Source organism: Oncorhynchus tshawytscha, linkage group LG01 (assembly GCF_018296145.1).
Source record: "Oncorhynchus tshawytscha isolate Ot180627B linkage group LG01, Otsh_v2.0, whole genome shotgun sequence".
Classification (NCBI taxonomy): domain Eukaryota; kingdom Metazoa; phylum Chordata; class Actinopteri; order Salmoniformes; family Salmonidae; genus Oncorhynchus; species Oncorhynchus tshawytscha.
The window spans coordinates 79,259,554-79,283,653 of NC_056429.1; the positions used below are offsets into that span (position 1 = coordinate 79,259,554).

The following is a 24,100-nucleotide window of genomic DNA, read 5'->3' on the forward strand; positions in this document are numbered from 1 at the left end:
ATTTTTTTAGATTTCTATTAGAAATTCAGTTTAGTTTCAGTTAGTTTTCAGATCTGATTTGCTAGTTTTTATTTAGTTTAAACACCATGGGACCACGCAGCCGTCATACAGCTCAGGAAGGAGGCGCATTCTGTCTCCTAGAGATAAACGTACTCTGGTGCAAAAAGTGCAAATCAATCCCAGAACAAAGGACCTTGTGAAAATGCTGGAGGGAACAGGTACAAAAGTATCTATATCCACAGTAAAACAAATCCTATATTGACATAACCTGAAAGGCCGCTCAGCAAGGAAGAAGCCACTGCTCCAAAACCGCCATAAAAAACCCAGACTACGGTTTGCAACTGCACATGGGGAAACAGATTGTACTTTTTGGAGAAATGTCCTCTGGTCTGATGAAACAAAAATAGAACTGTTTGGCCATAATGACCATTGTTATGTTTCGAGAAGAAAGGGGGAAGCTTGCAAGCTGAAGAACACCATCCTAACCGTGAAGCACAGGGGTGGCAGCATCATGTTGTGGGGGTGAAGTGCTGCAGGAGGGACTGTATATGGCATCATGAAGAAAGAACATTTTGTGGATATATTGAAGCAACATCTCAAGACATCAGTAAGGAAGTTAAAGCTTGGTCGCAAATGGGTCTTCCAAATGGACAATGACCCCAAGCATACTTCCAAAGTTGTGGCATTAAGGATTAAGGACAACAAAGTCAAGGTATTGGAGTGGCCATCACAAAGTCCTGACCTCAATCCTATAGAAAATTTGTGGGAAGAACTGAAAAAGCGTGTGCGAGCAAGGAGGCCTACAAATCTGACTCAGTTACACCAGCTCTGTTAGGAGGAAATTCAAAATTCACCCAACTTATTGTTGGAAGCTTGTGGAAGGCTACCCGAAACGTTTAACCCAAGTTAATCAATTTAAAGGCAATACTACCAAATACTAACTGAGTGTATGTTAACTTCTGACCCACTGGGAATGTGATGAAAGAAATAATAGCTGAAATAAATCATTCTCTCTACTATTATTCTGACATTTCACATTCTTAAAATTAAGTGGTGATCCTAACTGACATGGCATTTTTACTAGGATTAAATGTCAGGAATTGTGAAAAACTGAGTTGAAATTTATTTGGCTAAGGTGTATGTAAACCTCACCTTTTTTTGTTGGGGGTTTTTTTTTTTTTTTTGGGGGGTCACTTCTTGCCACTGTGCATAAGTTAATGAGCCAGGTCATAGGTTAGATCATGTTGGGTTTAAAGGTAGATTCAGTGAGATGACGAAGATGCACCCAGCTGTTTTTGGCCCATAGATACCTACGTTGTAGCAGTGTGAAGTGCACCCGTGCCCATGCGCAGATACTCTGTGTGACTGTGTGAGAGCAAAATCCTGCATCATGCTCACCTCAATGGGCGCGCCCCTCTGCTTAGTCGCCTGTCAGATCTTACAACACCTGGATGGGTATTTTACGTATCAGCTAACGCGTTTCCTTCCTCAGACGTTGCATGCATCAACCAATGGTTGAGTGGCACGTCTTCAACTGTGCGGTCGGGCACCAGACTGCTATACCATATGCTGTAATTAGCTAATACATATAACAGTATCTAGATCTGGCATGTGTCAGCAACGTCTGAGCAGAGGAACATGAGCGATATCTGAGGTGCTGCTCATGGCAACATCCTATCGCTGAGTCTACCTTGAAATTCAAGTCAATCTCTATGTGACCCGCCAGATCGAGAAGCTTAAAAACCCCAACTAGAAAAAAAGCCTGATTGAAAAACCCATTCAATTTTTGCCCAACATTTTGAGAAAAAAATCTAAAAACTAAAACTGAACATAATTCATGACAATTTATTTTAGTTCATTTTGGAGTCAAGGATAATAGTTTCAGTCTGGTTTCAGCTTTTCAAACGGGTTTGTTGATTATTTTATTTACAGTTTACTAAATTGTTTATTCATCATTCGTTTTTGGTTTAGTCTTCAGTAACTGTAATAACCGCGGTGTGCATATGTATTATTGATCAGCGTTAGGGCTTGTGGATGATTGTGTGAATAAGCAACATTTAGTGAGTTGCAGGTACGTGAGGTTTTCTGTGTTTCTGAACATGCAACACTTTACTCTAACACAGTTTGTAAGAAAGTTCCTAAAAAAATGCTTCTCTGTGACATCACAGGGTGGGATTATAGTACGTTTCCAGCCGCGAATCTCTTTTGATTATGTCATCGGGTAGAACGTCTTAACTTTATATGTTCTCCTACAACATGCAGAAAAGTGCAGTTTTCATATGTGTAATAATGCACATGAGGTTGAAAAGTGGTGGAATTTCCCTTTAATAAACATAGCCCTGGCTTTCTGCATTACACCACAATTTACCAGCAGACTGCTTCCTCATCTGTCTGAGTCGTACTGGAAGACTGCTCCTATACACCAGTCTAGTCTGTCTACCCCGTGGTCTGTGTGTGTGTGCGTACGTGTGTGTGTGTGTAGAGCCTGTGCTTGGGGACAGTGACAGAGCGTTAGCGTCTGATTATGCTTAATTAAGCCTTAAATCTATCCTTAGACAATTAAAAGAGCCTTCTACACACATTACCACAGCAATCACACACACGCACACACAATTTGCTCACACTGACATACACATACAGAAACACACTCACATAAACTCACACTCACACCCTCTAATTTTTTTACATAAAAAATACATTAAATTGATTCAGCAATAAAAGGCGGGTCAGCAAATGACAGCGACCTCGTCCACGTTGGACCAAACAAATCATGGCAGAGTGATGCACTCCGAAGTCAAACTAATGTCAACCTTCCAACTTGCAAATTTTTCAGCATATGTTGAAAAGCCCCTTGTTATTTCTCTGCCTGCGCTTTGCATTTTAATCTTATTTGTTGTGTTTTGGTGAGCTCCCTGCTAAACTGTATGCATATATTCAGACTAGCAGACACAAACACACATATACACACACACAGTGTGCAAACACGCACACACACACCATCTCTTTATACACTAGGCCTAGGACACAGTCAATCAATCACTATTACATTTCTCTCATTGTCCTTCATGCCCCGCAGTCTACTCCACTCAGTCAGTCACACACACACACACACACACACACACACACACACACACACACACACACACACACACACACACACACACACACACACACACACACACACACACACACACACACACACACACACACACACAATGATTAAATAATGAAGTGCCTCCCTATTCAACCCTACTCCATAAGTTAAGAACGAAGTGACCATTCTCGCCTCATATCCATGTGTGTGAAAGCATCTATGCTTGTTTGTGCCAGTGTGAGAGTGTGTGCGAGAGGTGTACGTGCCTGTGTGTAGTGGATTCATAGTAGATTTGAGTGGCCGGCCGCTCTCGCTCTCTCTCTCTCTCGCTCTCTCTCTCTCTCGCTCTCTCTCGATCTCTCTCCCTTCTCTCCCTTCTCTCACCCCCCTCTACCCCTCTCTCTTGCTCTACTCTCTCCTCTCTCTCCTCTCATCCGTCATTCTTTCTGAATGGGATTTGAACACAATAAACCTGTAGCCGACTGCAGGAATGGAGACGGAGTGTTCTGTCACACACACACGATTTATGGGCCCCAATTCCGCTGATCCACGCTCGGAACGCCACACTGATAAAGAGTGATTAATGGCCGTTACATCCCGCTCTATTCCCGCCTAAAGTAGATTAAATGCAGCTATAATTATTCCAGAAGAAATCCAGACCCAACACTTCCGCTACAGGATTTTTTTCATTTTTCATATTTAGAGGGGAGAGGAAAGGAAAGGAGGGAGTAAGAAGACCAGTGGAGGGAAGGAGGGAAGGAGGGATGGGAGAAGTGAGGGAGGTACTGTAGGTTGTTTTGTAAGTAAAGCTGGGATATATTTTCCTGTGATATTCTCCCTGCATCTTCAGGTAGGAATGGTGTACGCACGCATACACTTGAACACACTCCTCCACCATGGATGCCACATGGGACTTGCAGAGGCATATGGTATCGTTTAGGCTTGGCAAACTTTACTGGCATGGTTAAGATGACTCGAGACATTAACATGCTATCAATCAGACAGCCAGCCGGTCGCCCCAGCCACACACACACAGAGAAGGTGGCCTACTGTGTGTGTGTGAGTGTATGTGCGTACCTACGTACACACGTTCACGTGCATACATCTAGGGGTTAGGGTTGAGAATCAGTGAGGTTGGGGTTGAGAATCAGTGGGGTTGGGGTTGAGAATCAGTGGGGTTGGGGTTGAGAATCAGTGGGGTTGGGGTTGAGAATCAGTGGGGTTGGGGTTGAGAATCAGTGGGGTTGGGGTTGAGAATCAGTGGGGTTGGGGTTGAGAATCAGTGGGGTTGGGGTTGCTCTGAGTTAAAGGGTGGGGTTTGACGGAGGACAGGAGAGGACAGGAGAGGAGAGGAGAGGGGAGGAAAGGAGAGCGGGGGGGGGGAGGGGAGGGGGGGGAGAGAGGGGGGAGGGGAGGGGAGGAGGAGAGAAGAGAAGAGGACGGGAGGAGAGGGTAGGAGAGGGTAGAAGAGGGGAGGAGAGCATAGAAGAGGAGAAGAGGGGAGAAGAGGGGAGGGGAGGAGAGCAGGGGACGGGAGGAGAGGGGAGGAGAGCGTAAGAGAACAGAGGAGAGGGGAGGAAAGGGGAGGAGAGCGAAGGAGAGAGAGGAGAGGAGAGGAGAGGAGAGGAGAGGAGAGGAGAGGAGAGGAGAGAGGGAGAGGAGAGGAGAGGAGAGGAGAGGAGAGGAGAGGAGAGGAGAGAGAGAGAGAGGAGAGGAGAGGAGAGGAGAGAGGAGAGGAGAGGAGAGGAGAAATAAAAGAGATAGATGGCTTCTCTGTGTCAGGGCTGTTATTTAGAGCTTGGCAGTAAAGCTGTCTTGGAATGAACAGATTTCAGTCTAATGAGCAGAAAGGAGCGCAGTTAAAGACACCAGGCAGTCTCAGCACTTCCTCTAAATGAAAGCAGCCTCTCCACCAAACACACACACACACACACACACACACACACACACACACACACACACACACACACAGGTTTATGCATATACTCATGAACTCATTAACCCCACACATACCTGCATGATCACATGATCAATTCAACAGCAACAGAATGAGAGAGAGAAAAAGAAAATGAAAGAGAAAAAGAGAGATGGAGAGAAAGAGAGAGAAGAAAGAAAGATAGAGAGAAAGAGAGAGAGCAAACCAGAGACAGAAAGAGAGAGAAGAAAGAAAGATAGAGAGAAAGAGAGAGAGCAAACTAGAGACAGAAAGAGAGAGGAGAGAGAGACAGCGAAAGAGAGAGAGAGAGAGAGAGAGAGAGAGAGAGAGAGAGAGAGAGAGAGAGAGAGGAAGGAGAGCGAAAGCGAGAGAGATCTGCAGATTTTGGGCTCTAGTTTGGAGCCTGTATAGTCTGTGGGCCTATCATGTAATCTTTGTGTGAGTCTGAAATTGTGTATAGTCTGTTCGCAAGATAGTCTTTAGGACCAAGTATAGTTGTACTCTGATAGTAATGTGTTGTATTGTAGTCTAGTGTAGTGTTTGCATCAGTGGAGTTTTACCTGCATACAATTCAGGACCATAGACAGCTCCCACCATGGGGTTCAGCTTCCAGCCTATAGAAAACACACAGGGAGCGGTAGACTAACGTTAGCTTAGCATCCCATTCACATAGACTAACGGTAGCTTAGCATCCCATTCACTTAGACTGACGTTAGCTTAGCATCCCATTCACTTAGACTGACATTAGCTTAGCATCCCAAAACATATATATTTTTTTAGCAGACGCTTTCCTTCTGTGTAGCATGGTGCGGTGGTGGGAGGAGTGAGGGATAATAAAAGACAAGAGGAGAGCCAGAGGAGAAGAGAAGTGTGGTGGTGTGGTCCAGTGACAGTGACGGATGGCGAGCCGTTCAGGCCTCATTCTCTCTGTCTGCACCACTCTAACCCTCCTACAATGGAGGGATGTAGGAGTGGGTGGAGGATGAGAGGAGTGCTGACATGTCTGGCTGATTCATTCCTGGCCTCGTCTCTCTCCTCCATCTCTAACTTCCTCTCTCTCTCGATTTCTCTCTCTCAGGCTGATCACAAAAATAGACTGCTATTTCAGACGTTTGTAAAGGTCCTGAGAACGTCGATATATGCCTTCTTCGGCGCTGACAAAAAAAAAGAAAAAAAAAGAAATTGCCCACCACTGGTCACAAAATCATGATGCACAGAGTCAGAATGCACTGCTTAGACCACTACACCACCACAGTTCCCAATGTGCTAGCAAGTCACGAGAATACCTGACGATATCTGATGGTAATAGTGCCTCGTTTTGTATTATTTTGTTTTAAGCCGTCCCCAAACCATAACCCTAACCACTCCAAATGAATATCTAAACTTAACCCTTTGAGTTGTGCCTGTTTTGACTCTGTAACCATGCGGAATTAATCCTGTAACCACGCAGAATTAATCCTGTAACCATGCGGAATTAATCCTGTAACCATGCGGAATTAATCCTGTAACCATGCGGAATTAATCCTGTAACCATGCGGAATTAATCCTGTAACCATGCGGAATTAATCCTGTAACCATGCGGAATTAAATCCTGTAACCATGCGGAATTAATCCTGTAACCACGCGGAATTAATCCTGTAACCACGCGGAATTAATCCTGTAACCACGCGGAATTAATCCTGTAACCATGCGGAATTAATCCTGTAACCACGCGGAATTAATCCTGTAACAATGCGGAATTAATCCGGTAACCATGCGGAATTAATCCTGTAACCACGCGGAATTAATCCTGTAACCACGCAGAATTAATCCTGTAACCACGCGGAATTAATCCTGTAACCATGCGGAATTAATCCTGTAATCATGCGGAATTAATCCTGTAAATCCAACCACGCGGAATTAATCCTGTAACCATGCGGAATTAATCCTGTAACCATGCGGAATTAATCCTGTAACCACGCGGAATTAATCCTGTAACCACGCGGAACTAATCCTGTAACCATGCGGAATTAATCCTGTAACCACGCGGAATTAATCCTGTAACCACGCGGAATTAATCCTGTAACCACGCAGAATTAATCCTGTAACCATGCGGAATTAATCCTGTAACCACGCGGAATTAATCCTGTAACAATGCGGAATTAATCCTGTAACCATGCAGAATTAATTCTGTAACCACGCGGAATTAATCCTGTAACCACGCAGAATTAATCCTGTAACCACGCGGAATTAATCCTGTAACCATGCGGAATTAATCCTGTAACCATGCGGAATTAATCCTGTAACCATGCGGAATTAATCCTGTAACCATGCGGAATTAATCCTGTAACCACGCGGAATTAATCCTGTAACAACGCGAATTAATCCTGTAACCATGCGGAATTAATCCTGTAACCACGCGGAATTAATCCTGTAACCATGCGGGAATTAATCCTGTAACCACGCGGAATTAATCCTGTAACCATGCGGAATTAATCCTGTAACCATGCGGAATTAATCCTGTAACCATGCGGAATTAATCCTGTAACCACGCGGAATTAATACTGTAACCACGCGGAATTAATGCGTCAAAAATACGTCCATCCATAATGTGTTGAATTTCAAAGGGAAACTATTAGATCTTGTTGCTCTCTCTCCCATCAACATGAATGAGTGTCAGAGAGAGAGAGCGAGACAAACCTTAAAACCCTTTCAGAATGAGCCCTGGCTTTTTATTTCCTCCATCCACTCATCCACTCACTCCTTCTCACCAAATTCGCTTTTCTCCCCCTCCCAACACTCTATCTCCTCCTTCTCTCCTTATGGTCGAACCAATTCCCCTTTCCCTCTTTGTTCTTATTATATTAGGAGATTTTAAGAGATGGTCCCCGTATCATCTCCTAGCTGAGAGGCAAGTCATGCTTAAGGCCAGATGGAATCAGCAGAGGCAAAGTTTCCAAAAACCCTCCAGAAATTATTTCAAATGAAGAACGTCTTGCGGAATTCAAATAACAACCAACCAAATAGCCTTCTTAAAAAGTATTAAATTATTAAATGATTATAATAATTAACAACCTGAGTTGCTGCAGTCATGGCCCTGATCATGGTTTAGTCATCATAGGGTTAGAGTCTGGGTCACTGAATACGTATTACATCATCAGCTTAGTAAATATAGTACATTTAGCCTCTGATCTGTCTAATCTGTCTGTATAAAGCACCAATGTCTGTCTGTCTGTGGCATTGAGATGGAAGGAGGAAAGGACGGAGGAGGTGGAGAATGAAGAAGTGGGTAGGAGGAAGTAGGGAGGGGGTAAAGGAAGAGGAGGGAAGGATGAAGGGGAAAGTGTGAGAAGGAGAGGAAGAAAGAGGAGGTTAAGGGAAGAGCTTACCGTTTGTGTAAGGGTTTGACACCTTTTTGTTTGTCATTACTCTTGCTGTTGCGTTGTTGACCTGTGTTCAGCGACAGAGATTAGACAGTTAGAGAACACACACACACACACACACACACACACACACACACACACACACACACACACACACACACACACACACACACACACACACACACACACACACACACACATTTGAGATCAGAATTTTGTAACACTTTCTTAGAAATTATAGAAATGATATGTGTCCCACCGAAATAGTGTTAAACTAACACTTTTCAAGGTGTTCACAAACTAGCATCACTAGAATGTTAGTCCCTAACACCATGGGTGTTGCCAATTCTGACTTCAATTAACACTTTATAAGAGTTGATGCTGTTACACTCAATGTTTGGGAAAAACACATGTAGTGTTAGAGTTACTTTTTATTACATTTTTTAACCATATTTCCCAGCATGCCTTTCAAGTGACTGTGAGCGATACCCAACCATGACTGTATTTGTTAGTGATAGAGAAATGGTTGTTCAATTCAAAAACTTCAATTTTAGAGGCCTTCACCAAGTGATTGTCTAAGAGAATGTTTTTAAGCATTTTCTGACCATAAATGAGGGTCAGAATGTACTGGCTCATGGATAATGGTAGACCTGCAAGTCACAGTTTGTTTGTGAAATGAACTTAATTGAGTAACAACAATACCAAGCAGTGTTGATTCCGCTGTGATTAAAATAACACATAATTTATTCGCCACATGTGGAGTCAATTTATATCCCACTGGTGTTAACCCCACTAGAATCATCACTCTGATATGACACTCACACTTTTTACCTTAAAGGAAAATTCCACCCAATATCTTTTGGTATTTGTTTCATTAGTCCATTGCTGACATAGCCCCAAAATGCATCATATGGGGATGATTTCTATAAATTGAGTTACATATCTCGAAAACTTGATTTCTGACAAGAAAAACATTTTCGGACTATATTTTGGGACTAATGAAACAAAACACACACACACACACACACACACACACACACACACACACACACACACACACACACACACACACACACACACACACACACACACACACACACACACACACACACACACACACACACACACACACACACACACACACACACACAACTGCACATCAGGCATCATTCTTGCAGGCTCATAATATAGTTACAAGCCTGGCTAGCAAACCATGCAGCAAGACATGGTTAGAATAATATATCACCAGCATCATATGAACCAAAAACCTAAGTTTAAATCCTCTTAGATGTCTGAGCTTTAGTCTTCTTCTAAAGGAACCAGTATCCATTTTCTGCAAACATCTCTATCAATCACTTAGGGGCCTCTCATTCTAAACAGAAATGTTAAAGTTAGTTTTTTTCCTCTCTCTCTCTCTGAGGTTGCTGAGGGAAAAACAGCTCACCCTCTCGCCCTGTCCCTGGCAGCATCGAGTTGAGTTTAGCATGTTTTCCTAGCTTGCCTTGTTAGCGTTTCCCTTGGCTGCTAATTAGTGCTAATGGCTTTCATTTCCAATGGGCCAGCAGAGGTCATTTACCTTGAGGCTACGCTAGGCTATGCTAACGCTACCGTAGCCCGTGTCTGATGTGATGTATGGGCCCAGATATTGTTTATACATTAAATAGATTATCTTAATGGGGGCGGAAGGACGGCGGATGTGAAAAAACACCCTGAGAGAGGGGGAGAGAAAGAGAGAGATATATAGAGACTAGGTAAGTAAGTGAGAGAGAGAGAGAGACAGAGAGAGAGAGAGAGAGAGAAAGAGCGAGCGAGAGAGAGAGAAATAACATCTATATTTTTTGCCCTGGGGTGTGTAATATAAGCAGGGGTGTTTGGGATAAACAAGCGGGATTTAAAGCAACGTTGGCAGCACTTTGATACCCAGCGATTGAGTTAATTTAAACATGAGCCGGAGATGGAGAGAGAGCATGTGTACGTGTATTGAGAACAGCAAGAGCGAGGACTTCAAACTGGCGCATACATCAACCTCAAGTTTGTGGGGATCTGAGTGTTCTGCTCTGCTCCTTCAGTATCAAACACATTCTGATCTAATACACATGCCCCTGGTAAACACACACACACACACACACATGCATGCAGAAGAGACATGTAAAGACGCACAACACGTGCGCACACACACACACACACTTACGGCTCAGAGTTCAGCATTCAGCATGCAGCGATCAAGGTGCAGCAGGCAGAGGGAGAGAAGGATGGTGGAGGAGGAGAGAAGAAGGGGTGGTAGGCAAGCACCGTCAGGCAGAGGGAGAGAGAGAACAGGGGAGGGAGGAAGGGGTGAGTACAGGGAAAAGAAGGCACCTCTATTTTGCGTCCCTCTACGATTGTACCATTTAGTTTCTCCCGCGCACGGTCCGCATCTGCACTCGTTTCAAATGTTACAAACCCAAAACCCTGAGATCACCAGGAACGCAGAGAAAAAGGAGAGAGTGGGGAGATAGTGAGAGAGGGAAAGAGAGAGCGGGGAGATAGTGAGAGAGGGAAAGAGAGAGCGGGGAGATAGTGAGAGAGGGAAATAAGCAGGATGATATAAGAGAGAGAAAAGGCAGAAGAAAGAACACATGGCACAAGGTAAGTATCAGGAAGAGAAAGGGAGGTATTCAGCAGAAGAGAGATATGTGAGCAGGTTAGTGAAACCTGATAAACACACGGTCAAGTTGTGCTGAAGAGGAGAAGCATGAAAAATAACTGGCACATCATTCAGAAACACAACCTGATACACTCCAGCTCCCAACACTCCAACTATATGTGTGTGTATGTATGTGTGCGTACACACGTTTGTTTACCAGGTGATGCACATTCACTTTTCAACAGTCTTGTGTGTGTTAGTGTGAGAGAGATCTTTATTCCAGAGGTTTCTGACAGTAGTCGTCCTTAGAAACATTTTGTTAAGGATCAGTTGAACATACTGTCATTTAATTAGTGGAGGGAGCGAAAGCCTGCTGACACACACACACACACACACACACACCCAGTGTGGCGCTATGGGAGAGGGGACATGTGCTACACACTGGGCCTCACACAGCTTGTACAGGGGTCCCAGCTCACTCAGGGAGCCCTGAGAATACTACACAGCAAATTCTCTAGTGTACATACTCCAATGTAAAAAAAATACATAATTTTACATTCAAAGTGTTGAGTCTGTGGACCCATACAGACATTTGAACAGTGTTACATTAACATAAGGCTTAGCATAAAGCTTTATTCAAATATTTCTCAGAGTTCAAGTAAATTGTAGAGTTTACCACCCATGACTGTATTTCTTAGTGACAGAGAGATAGGCTTCGCGGGAAGTAGTTTTTAGGTGCAGATGTTGTTGTTTTTTTGTCGGGGCTGAAAAAGTGTTTGTCTGTGCTACTGCTGGTTATATTGGTCCCTGCTAATACAGGATTAGTAAAGACCCAGTTCACAACTTTTGAGAGAATTAAAAGAATATATATTAATATTTCTTCTTATTACGATATTTTTCAGCAGCTATGGACAGAGACATGATTGTTGTTTTCAGCTCCGAAGCCTGCTTTGAAATCACTAAATAGGTACTGTACTTCGAAACAGTGTGCCGATGCTTGTATCACTTTATCAGAAGCACATGATCAATGTTTTGTAGAACAACCACCTGATTGGTTTAGTATTGGTTTCGGTAAAAGAGCCAAAAAAGCTACCCTGCATAGCTTGTGAGACATCATCTATAATAATTTGGCTGTTCTAAATGATTTTGACCAGCAGGTGCCACTACTGTACAACGTGTTGATCAGAGCCGTGCGTAATTAGCCTTTTTTCAACACAATTGGTTGGAAATACTCAATGCTTCAGGAAGCTTAATTTCCCCATCACTAGCAAATATGTTATCATAAAAAAACAGACTTATTTGACACAATATCATACGGATTTCATGATGTCTTATTTTGAGAACCTAGTTCTACCCTAATACACGGGCTTGAAACCATACACAAAACCACACCCAACATTATCATATTTCCCTGCATGCTCTATTGCACGTTGATTTAAAAAAAATTGTTTCGATATACAGTGGGGAGAACAAGAATTTGATACACTGCCGATTTTGCAGGTTTTCCTACTTACAAAGCATGTAGAGGTCTGTAATTTTTATCATAGGTACACTTCAACTGTGAGAGACGGAATCTAAAACAAAAATCCAGAAAATCACATTGTATGATTTTTAAGTAAATCATTCGCATTTTATTGCATGACATAAGTATTTGATACATCAGAAAAATTTCTTCCATTTTCTAATAATTGCACCAACAGTTGTTGCCTTCTCATCAAGCTGCTTGCCTATTGTCCTGTAGCCTATCCCAGCTTTGTGCAGGTCTACAATTTTATCCCTGATGTCCTTACACAGCTCTCTGGTCTTGGCCATTGTGGAGAGGTTGGAGTCTGTTTGATTGAGTGTGTGGACAGGTTGTCTTTTATACAGGAAACGAGTTCAAACAGGTGCAGTTAATACAGGTGATGAGTGGAGAACAGGAGGGCTTCTTAAAGAAAAACTAACAGATCTGTGGGAGACGGAATTCTTACTGGTTGGTAGGTGATCAAATACTTATGTCATGCAATAAAATGCAAATTAATTACTTAAAAATCATACAATGTGATTTTCTGGATGTTTGTTTTAGATTCCGTCTCTCACAGTTGAAGTGTACCTATGATAAAAATTACAGACCTCTACATGCTTTGTAAGTAGGAAAACCTACAAAATCGTCAGTGTATCAAATACTTGTTCTCCCCTCTGTATATGTTTGTGTGTGTACATTAATTGATTAACCTTGTGCTGCACAATGATAAATAACATACATTTTTCTAAACTAATTCAATCAGTTAGTTCGATTATTTTGCACTCTTTACTGAAATGTTTGTTCCAGTGTAACTGCCTTAGCTAGTCTCCGCACAATGTTCCTAACCCTGACATTCATTCTGAATGCAGATTGTAGCCGAATACAAATTCCAACTGTTGGATAGCCTAACTCTGGCTGGATTCCAATAGGAGTTACACATCACTTTATAAACCAGCATAACGGGTTGTAAAATTCAACATTCCCAGATTTGACAGAACTCCTGGTTGGATGTTTCCTGGAAGTGGAACCAATATTATGGAAAATCTCTGAATTTTATGAACTGGGGTTCAATTAAGTACCTATTGCTATATGTACAAAGGATGACCTTACAGGGTACCACTACAGCGCCAAGTGTTTGTTCCCCTTTAGGAACAAATCTAAACCCATTTTTATTTGAGCGTAATACAATTGCTTGAATGCTTGAAAGTCATGGTTTACAGGCCACATCAGGTCTGCAAGTCAAATTATGGTGGCTTTTTTAAAACAATTTACTCGAAAGGCAAGGCACTCTGGGAAATATTTGAATAAGGCTTTACACTAAGCAGTAAGTTGATTTAACACTGTGTTGATTTAACACTCTCAGTGTAATTTTGTAAAAAAACAAAATTACACTGGAGAATTTGCTGTGTAGGCCTGATCCTGAAGCTCACTCAGGAGGCCCAGCTCAGTAAGGGGGCCATGAGAGCCCTAGGCCTGATCCTGAAGCTCACTCAGGAGTCCCAGCTCAGTAAGGGGGCCATGAGAGCCCTAGGCCTGACGGTGCAGCCCATGTGCAGCACACACACACACACACACACACACACACGGTGCAGCGAGGAGTTATGGTGGGGGCGAGGAGAGTTAACTGGGTCTGGGTATGAGAGCCATTAGATATGGCTGGTAAACAGCATGTTGGACAAGACAAGCCCCCAGCCCTCCAAGTCCTTTTAGCCTATGTCTATATCCCAAATAGCACCTTAATACCTATTTAGTGCACTACTTTTGACCAGTACCCATAGCACTAGAGAAATGAGAAATTGGGTGTCATTTGGGACATAGCCTATACACCCTATACACCCTATACATCCTGTGCTGGTAGGGCCATATAATTAATTGCCTTGGTAGATAATGTGTGTGAACCGGGCGCTTCCCACTGCGGTGTGATCCTGTATAGGGGATCCCAGCCTATACTGCCTGATGCAAATAACACACAACTAATACATTGAAAGTGGGATTTGATGGCAAAATTAATCATTTTCATATTTTGTGCATGCTGCAAGTTCACCCTCTCTCTGAGTCTACTGTTTGTTTTTTTGTTTTTTATCACGCACAAGTAATTAGCTTACATGAAGAGAGAGAGAGGAGTGGGCATTCTTCAAAGAGTGAAAACATATTGAATGCAAATTGAGAGAGCTTCTTATGGAAATAGAATGTTTATTCATGCTAAGCTGTGTTCATTTCATGGTGAGCAGAAGGAGAGGATTGTGGGTAGTCGAATAATACAACCTGTGTTTGCCATGGATGTCTTAGATTCTTCTTCTAGAATTAGATAAATAATCAGGAACTGTTTTCCGGTTCCTTTGGGGAAAATCGTGTTTCGTAATTATCCTTCTACATAGATGGTGCAGAAAATACAGAGTTTTTTTGAGGTTTGCAAAGACCTGTCTAAATGTACTTTCTGACAAATCTTGTTTGAGAAGTGAGTATTACTGTACCATGGAGTGGTAAGGAGGTGAGTTGGGAGATTCATACTGCTCAGTAAGTCAGGATTAACACTGTCAGCATGAAGCTTACTGGACAAGCTGCATGTATGGAAACGAGGCAAGTGTCAGTATTGAGCTAAATGGCAGCGTGGTACTGTATGTCACAATGTATGGCAGGAGGGTACAATAGGGAACGTTGCCTAAAGGCAGAGGAGCCAAAGAAAAGCCAAGTAATTATTACACTGAGGAGGTAGGGACCTGGGGAGAGAGGGATGAAGAGAAGGAGAGAGAGCGAGAGAGGGAGAGAGAGAGAAATTAAGTGACACTAGTTACGGCACACTTACCTTGGAACCTCGCTCGTTAAAAATTATTTCCACGTCTAAAATCTTCCCAAATTGCTGCAGAGAGAGAGAGGGGGGAGGAAGAGTATGAGAAAAGGGTAGAGGGGAGAAAGAGACAGGAGAGAGAAAGAGAGAGAAGAGAAAATCATTAGAACATGTCACATTTGGCAGAGTTTCGAGCGGTTGGTTGCAGCATTGGCACGCTCCGTTACACAGTGAACCCAAACCTAATAAAAAGCACACAGCACCATACACCTCGAACACTGCTAAAACTAGACTGCAAAGGTCAAACACTCATCCCCCTGAATTAACAAACTCCTTTCATCTACTAACAATGAGATGAATAAAAAAGCCATTCACTTTTAAATGCCTGTTTCTTTCCCTCTCTCACTTAATAAAAATACACTTATTGTTCTGCGTCACGGCTATGGCTAGAAAGGCAATGCAATGTGAGCTGTAGCGTTAATGAGCATTGGTGTGTAAATCTGCATACTATAGCAAAGCTCTCAGCACGCACCAGTGGTCTTAATGACAGTCATCATCTTGTTTTCTTTCTACTGCCTCTCTCTGTGTTCCCTCCTGATAAAAAGCTATATGAACCCATTTTTAGAGGCCACAAGAACCCTTTCCCAATTAAAAAAAGAGAGAGATGGAATGGGAAATGAGGAGTGGAGGAGTGGAGGAATGGAGGGAATAGCCCATCAAGGCTAATGATAAACCATACATTTGTTTATTATCTGGGGTGATGAATACAATGGTCGTAATTAGCTGTCATACTGGTCATCATCTCGCCTGGTCACCGGGCGGTTGCCGGCTGGATCCTCTAGGCCGTTATCTGATCCCACTTCTAATGGCAGCAGAAGCCGTCTCAAACTCCCCTCCCCTCTTGTCTCCAACCTCTTCTCCCCAGTCTCTACCTCCCCTCTTCTCGCCAACCTCTTCTCCCCAGTCTCTACCTCCCCTCTTCTCTCCAACCTCTTCTCCCCAGTCTCTACCTCGCCTCTTCTCTCCAACCTCTTCTCCCCAGTCTCTACCTCCCCTCTCCCTTCTCCCCACCCTCTTCTTCCCAGTCTCTACCTCCCCTCTCCCTTCTCCCCACCCTCTTCTCCCCAGTCTCTACCTCCCCTCCCCTCCCCACCCTCTCTCCCAGTCTCTACCTCCCCTCCCCTCTTCTCTCCAACCTCTTCTCCCCAGTCTCTACCTCCCCCCTCCCCCTCTTCTCCCCAGTCTCTACCTCCCCTCTCCCTTCTCCCCACCCTCTTCTCCCCAGTCTCTACCTCCCCTCTCCCTTCTCCCCACCCTCTTCTTCCCAGTCTCTACCTCCCCTCTCCCTTCTCCCCACCCTCTTCTCCCCAGTCTCTACCTCCCTCCCCTCTTCTCTCCAACCTCTTCTCCCCAGTCTCTACCTCCCCTCCCCTCTTCTCTCCAGTCTCTACCTCCCCTCTCCCTTCTCCCCACCCTCTTCTCCCCAGTCTCTACCTCCCCTCTCCCTTCTCCCCACCCTTTTCTCCCCAGTCTTATGGAAATACAGCCACAGCCTTGGTCTCCTCGTAACAAGACCTTGAATCAAGTAGTTGATTTCAATAAATAAATAAACATGGCATCTAATCTGAGGTAGTGCCAGCAGAGCAGTGGCAAGGTCACCATCTCACCGTGCTCCACCACACCTCACACCCTATTATCTCCACCCCCTGTAAACGTCAACTGCCTGATGACGCGTGAGTGGAGAAGGAGAGTCTCATTTCATACAAGCACATTTTCATTCACGTTCCCTCTCAGTGCTACTTCTCCTCAACTGCCTTTAGAACTTTTCGAGAGAGGACATGAGAGAGGACATGAGAATGGACATGAGAGAGGACATGAGAGAGGACATGAGAATGGACATGAGAATGGACATGAGAGAGGACATGAGAGAGGACATGAGAGAGGACATGAGAATGGACATGAGAGAGGACATGAGAGAGGACATGAGAGAGGACATGAGAGAGGACATGAGAATGGACATGAGAGAGGACATGAGAGAGGACATGAGAATGGACATGAGAATGGACATGAGAGAGGACATGAGAGAGGACATGAGAGAGGACATGAGAATGGACATGAGAGAGGACATGAGAGAGGACATGAGAATGGACATGAGAGAGGACATGAGAATGGACATGAGAATGGACATGAGAGAGGACATGAGAATGGACATTATATCACTCCCCAAAAGGGCACTTGGTATATATATATATATATGTACCTGACTGTTTCCCAGCCTGGCCTATGCTGACATTACACACACCCAGTATCCAAACATGCATGGCTTGAGATGCGGTTACCGGTCGAGTGTGTGTAGCTAGCTACCTCGTTAAAACATTAACAGTGCTGCCACAGCTGCATGACATTTGATTGACACTTGATTTACATCACCATTGATATTAGTTATGATTGGCTGATACGTGCAGCCGAGAGAGGAAGAAAGACATAGAGAGAAGTGGCTGCATCAACAACCCTTTGACTAACTTCATCCACTGGCATAACACACCTGCTGCTGCCGCAAGGCAGGGGGGCCCACGAGGTCTGTGTGATGCCCTGTAGACATGGAGAACAGAGAGGTCTGTGTGATGCCCTGTAGACATGGAGAACAGAGAGGTCTGTGCGATGCCCCCCTTACATACGGATAACAACAGAGAGGTCTGTGCGATGCCCCCCTGTACATACGGATAACAGAGAGGTCTGTGCGATGCCCTGTACATACGGAGAACAGAGAGGTCTGTGCGATGCCCCCTGTACATACGGACAGCAGAGAGGTCTGTGCGATGCCCCCTGTACATACGGACAGCAGAGAGGTCTGTGCGATGCCCCCTGTACATACGGACAGCAGAGAGGTCTGTGCGATGCCCCCTGTACATACGGACAACAGAGAGGTCTGTGCGATGCCCTGTACATACGGACAACAGAGAGGTCTGTGCGATGCCCTGTACATACGGACAACAGAGAGGTCTGTGCGATGCCCTGTACATACGGACAGCAGAGAGGTCTGTGCGATGCCCTGTACATACGGACAGCAGAGAGGTCTGTGCGATGCCCTGTACATACGGACAGCAGAGAGGTCTGTGCGATGCCCTGTACATACGGACAGCAGAGAGGTCTGTGCGATGCCCTGTACATACGGACAGCAGAGAGGTCTGTGCGATGCCCTGTACATACGGACAACAGAGAGGTCTGTGCGATGCCCTGTACATACGGACAGCAGAGAGGTCTGTGCGATGCCCTGTACATACGGAGGAGAGAAGAAAAGTGCCCCTGTTTGTGGCCTGCCAGCCATCTAACTGCAGATAATCGAAATCAGAAAAACCACATGGACCTCCTGAGTGGCTCATCACGCTCTAGTGACTCCTTGTGGTGGGCTGGGCACCTGCAACACATTGATGCAGCTGGCTTCCGGGTTAAGCAGGCGGATGATAAGAAGCGCGGTTTGGCGATTCATGTTTCGGAAGACACATGAATCTACTTTCGCCTCTCCCGAGTACGTTGGGGAGTTGCAAACGATGAGATAAGATCTTAATTGGATATCATGAAAAAAGGGGTAAATAAAAAAAATGAAAAGAACAGGTCCCAGTTAACAACTGATTTGTATGTCTCCCTCACTCTCTTTTCCACTCCCATGTCCCTCTCCGCCCCTCTCCTTTCTTCTTCCTCAAAAGGACAAAAACACATAATTGGTGGTCGGCTTTGTGCGTGTATGTGCGCGCGAGAGGCGTTTTAACTGGGCTTAAGGCGGGCGAGTGGGAAGGCTGTGGGATCATTAGAGACACAGCAGAATGAAAGAAAACCTCCACTCTTCCTAATGACTGGGATGAAAGCAACGGTTAATTGTTGTCTACAATGGACACGTTATTTAATTCTAACTAATTACCTTGTCAGACAAAGGGAGGGACGGAGAGAGAGTGGCCGAGAGGCTGTGTATCAGGTTGCATGGACACACACGCACATACACATATACAGGATGGATGCACACACACCCTTGTCCCGCCTTACTCAGCAGAAGCGCAAGCTCAATGGAATTGATCACCTGGTTGATGGAAGAGAGACAGATGGAGAGAGAGAGAGAGAGAGAGAGAGAGAGAGAGAGAGAGAGAGAGAGAGAGAGAGAGAGAGAGAGAGAGAGAGAGAGAGAGAGAGAGAGAGAGAGAGAGAGAGAGAGAGAGAGAGAGAGAGAGAAAGAGAGAGAAAGAGAGAGAGAGAGAGAGAGAGAGAGAGAGAGAGAGAGAGAGAGAGAGAGGGGTCTGTGCTGTAGCATGTTAACTCAAATCAAAGACAGTCCCGTCTTTCCCTATGTAAAGCTTGTCTGGTCGCCATTACTTTCTTCAGCCAAGCGGTCTCCTCCACTTCCTCTCTCTCTCTATCATTCCTTCTTCATCACTTTCTTTCGGGCAGACACTCTCCAACTCCACACGGCAAACTCTCCAGGGTTGCCTCATCACTGACCGTGTTAAATTTAACACTAGGCCAATGTGTATATTGGTCCACGCCTAGTGCTGAGGCTGTTATACAGTGTTATGGAATTAACACTTATAGTGTTACGCAATAACACCTCCTTCAGTATTTCTAAGAGTAGGAAGTGTATATAGTCTGCACCAATGCTGTTATGCAATAACACCTAACATAGTATTTTTAACCATTACTCAAAGAGGTTAGTATTTCTTTAAGAGGCCACTTGGTGTTGATTTACAGACGTAACAACATTATTTGCAACTGTTTAGGGTCACATGCCGTTATGTAAGACTTCAGGACACTCAAACATAACCATAGACCAGTTAAACTGGTACAACACTTCTACTCAGGGGTGGCCAAAAATAACTAACAGTAAGCCCCCACCAAGCCATGTCTCAATATTATTTCCCAGTGTGCCTTGCCTTTTCAAGTGAGTAACCACCTATGACTGTATTTGTTAATGACATGGTTGTTGAATTCATTCATTTTCTGTCCTGTGGCCTTCAGCAAGTCAGTTAAGTGAATAGTATAATTAAAATGTAACTGTCCAAGACAATACATGTCTCATAAGGCCATTTAAAAAAATTGTAATCAAGTTACCTGAAAGTCCTTCTTAAAAGGCCACCTCAGGCTTACAAGTCACATTATGCTGGCTTGCAAATTGATGTATAATTCCTATTGAAATCTTGCCAGAGTTAGGATATTCAAGATAATTTGGCCACAAACTGCATTCAGAATGGCTGTTAGGGTCATTGACATTGAAAAAGGAGACTAGCTAAACCATTAAACTGGAACAACCATTTCAGTAACTAGATTAGTTCAGAAAAAAAATGTTCTGAAAAATCGTATGAAGTGTTAAAACTGTACGTTATTTATCTTTATGGAGCAAAATATTAATCAAAACACTCATCAAAAAATCTACCTGCAGCAGAGCATGCTGGGAAATATAATAATGATGGGCATGTTTTTGATGTGAACGTTTTACTCTCCACAGAGTAAAACGAACACAATCACACTCTCACCCTCAACTCTGGTTATTAACACCAACAGTGTGGTTATTTTACACCAATGAGTGTTAATATAACACTTACAGAGTTCATTTAACACCTGACTCAATGGCAGAAATGTTACACTGAAAAACAAAATCCTCCTCTCTCCATCACTCGTTCTCCATCACTCGTTCTCCTTCAATTTATTCAGGCACGCACAGCAACACTTTCCCCCTCTCTTCCTCCTCAATTCACATTCATCCATTCTCTCACAGCTGTTGCTCGACTCAGACTCCTCCATTAGTTCAGATTAAAGCTGTTTTCCTTGTGAGGAGCAGTAAATCAAACACACACTGCACATTGTATGATCGCAGCGTGATGGTGCTCCTCATATACTTAGACTGGTTAGCATCGTAGCGTCGTCCTCTCATAGTGAATGACTTGTTTAGCGCAACACACTGTAGAACCTGATGATGCTAACGGCGGTAACAGTTTATACCTGTGCTAATGGGCCTGGGGTGCAGATTAAATGCACTGTAAACAAAGTGATGTGTGTGTGTGTGTGTGTGTGTGTGTGTGTGTGTGTGTGTGTGTGTGTGTGTGTGTGTGTGTGTGTGTGTGTGTGCGTGTGCGTGTGCGTGTGTGCATATGTACGTGTGTGTTTGTGTGTGTGTGTGAGAGAGAGAGAGCGAGAGAGAAAAAGAGAGGAAACTGCTCCTTAACAGGCAATAATAAAGTATTCTTCTTGCTAAATAAACACTGTAAATTTACTTTAATCAGGCCACTAATGAATTGGCATCAAGGGGAGACTGCAATAGAAGCTATGGGTTTAGCTGTCCTATCTATCCCCCTCTGATACCATTACTGCACACATGCTCATCTCTACACTGATTTGTTATTGTAAATTACATGGAGAGATTATAATTACACACAATCTCAAAGGCCAAATGGTGGAGCAGGATGGAATGGAGCCTTATGGAATAAAATGGCTAATCAGAACGTAAGAAGCTTCCGACTGACATTATTCCCTGTTCTGTTTGGAATGCTGCTGCAGCATGATGCAAAGATGGGGGTTCTCCCTGGAAGGCTGGGGCTTCTAAAAAAGGTGATTAGGCAGAAGAAGGAAGGTATCATTAAAAGTCCATTAGCGGACCTGTGATGTACGCCTCGCTCCTCGAGAGAGAGAAACACACACACGCACACACACACACAGACTGCTGAGGTGGGCCAAAGGTGTGTGTGTCGGGGGGAGGTGTGTGTGTGCATGCGTGGATGGGCATGTGTGCGTGTGCATGTGTGCATGCGTGGATGGGCATGTGTGCGTGTGTGTGTGTGCATGCGTGGATGGGCATGTGTGTGTGTGCGTGTGTGCATGCACACACTACAGTAATGACTAATTTAGGACCCTACCTCTGGGAGTGTGACAGGAAGAACCCTCTTGCGGCTGGCTCTCTAAGTGTCTGGTTATTAATTAAACATAGCGATGGCACTGGGGACAGTATATTAGCCTGTTTCTCTCAGTGTGGTGCAAAATGAACAGGCTCCTGAAGCGACTGGGGCACAGCTAGGGTCTAGTGGAAGCCATCCTGGCTCCCTGTGTCATGCAATATTCATGTGCTCCTTTGAAATCAGAAGAAATGACAATGGTGAAAATTGGGGGTAAAACCCCCGTTAATACTTTAAATCTGAAGCCTAAGTTCCTGGTGTTTTGTAATTTTGAATATCCTATTTCAGATCATTTCCCAGACATGAAAGCAGCACCCAAACTTCCAGAGTTTCCCAGTTGGATAGTTTCAGAGTTTCTGATCTTCTGAGAGAGCTATCAAACACTTGGTAAAGGAGGTCTCCAGCCCTCGCTGATATATCCAAGGTATTAAGCTTTGGTTTCATCCCAAATGGCATCCTAATAGTGTGCCTTTTCGGATGCAGACGTTGAGATTAGAGATCTCCGACATGTCGTTGAGAGAATGAGAGAATTGAATCAGTGAAGTGGGGCTTTGAATCCCAATTATCACTATACCATTAAGCCCTCATGCTCATCGTTGTAATTTCCTCCTAGATGTGTTTTTCTAATTATGAACTAAACTCAAATAAGTTTGGGTAATGAACCCCTGCTATGTTATTCTTTCCATACATTCCCTCTTTTTGTGTCCATGTCAGAGATGGGCAAATGTTTATTGGTATGTATCTTGTTAAAAATGCAAGATACTCTAAAGACCAATGTAGCAAAATACATTTGCAAAGCATTGTAGTTTGATAAAATGCTGGTACATTGAGGTATTTACACACCTGCACTAAAACAACATTCCAAGTAATGGTAACACTAAAAAATACATGCTATGACTGTGATATGTGGTTGTTTATCTACCTTAGTTGAATGCACTGACTGTAAGACACTCTGGATAAGAGTGTCTACTAAATGTAAACGTAAATGTGAAAATGAACAATTGCAAAAAACACTGGGTGTTATTATTGGTCTTGTTTTATATTAAGGACTCCGTTCAATCTGTAAAGATGATACAGATTCCGCTAAATAAATATTTAAGTCATTTCCTATTTAGCCAACATATGAAGAGTTTAAGGTGAATGCAGTCTTGACTAAAGCGAGAAATTGCCTTTAAATTTCAATCATGCTGTAAAGCTGAACTTCCGCGATGTGGATTGAATAGAGCACTAATACCCAGCATGCTTTGCAAGTGTTCATACTACATTAACATTCACATTTTGGTCATCTAGCAGACACTCTTATCACACCATAGTGCCAGCAGACTTCTGATACCAATGCAGGGTGACAAATCTGTGAAATGCTATATTTGTATTTTTTATAGAAAAGTTTTTAGTATTTTCTTTATTTTTGAAAATACAAATTATAGGTCTCGATGTAGTTCAGGGCGGTGAAATACAAATGACAAATTAGTCAAAAGTAACAGAACTACTGCCCATCTCTGGTCTGCTTCGTTGTAGAAGCACCGACCACACAGCTGAGTTTTTAAACTATATTATAATTTTTTCTGTCCATTTTCTGATAAGGACCTAAATTGCCACAATAAGGACCATTAAAAAGAATCCACTGAGAAAACACTTGATTATTGCATTATTCCCTTGGTTATAACTTCCTTGTGTGACTATGTTACAATGGCTTGTCATTGCCTTCACTTGCTAGAATGGAAGGAAATTCCATTTGCTATAATGCCTGGCAATGCTGGCTTTTGTTTGCATTGTGGTGGTGCTCAAGCGGAGTCGTAATGGCAGATTGAGCCAGTCTCTCATTGCAGCATTTACAGGCAATGGGAGAGGGCGGTCC

The 24,100-nt window shown here is 43.7% G+C and overlaps 1 protein-coding gene across 1 annotated transcript in view; it reads right to left on the reverse strand.

Annotated features, from left to right (window-relative positions):
* Positions 1-24,100, reverse strand: part of LOC112257688 (RNA binding protein fox-1 homolog 3) — a 737,323-nt gene that overhangs the window by 30,402 nt on the left and 682,821 nt on the right. Inside the window, 4 exon segments of the mRNA XM_042326209.1 lie at positions 5,591-5,644; positions 8,399-8,459; positions 10,751-10,843; positions 15,329-15,382. Of these exon segments, the coding sequence (XP_042182143.1) occupies positions 5,591-5,644; positions 8,399-8,459; positions 10,751-10,843; positions 15,329-15,382 (262 nt within the window).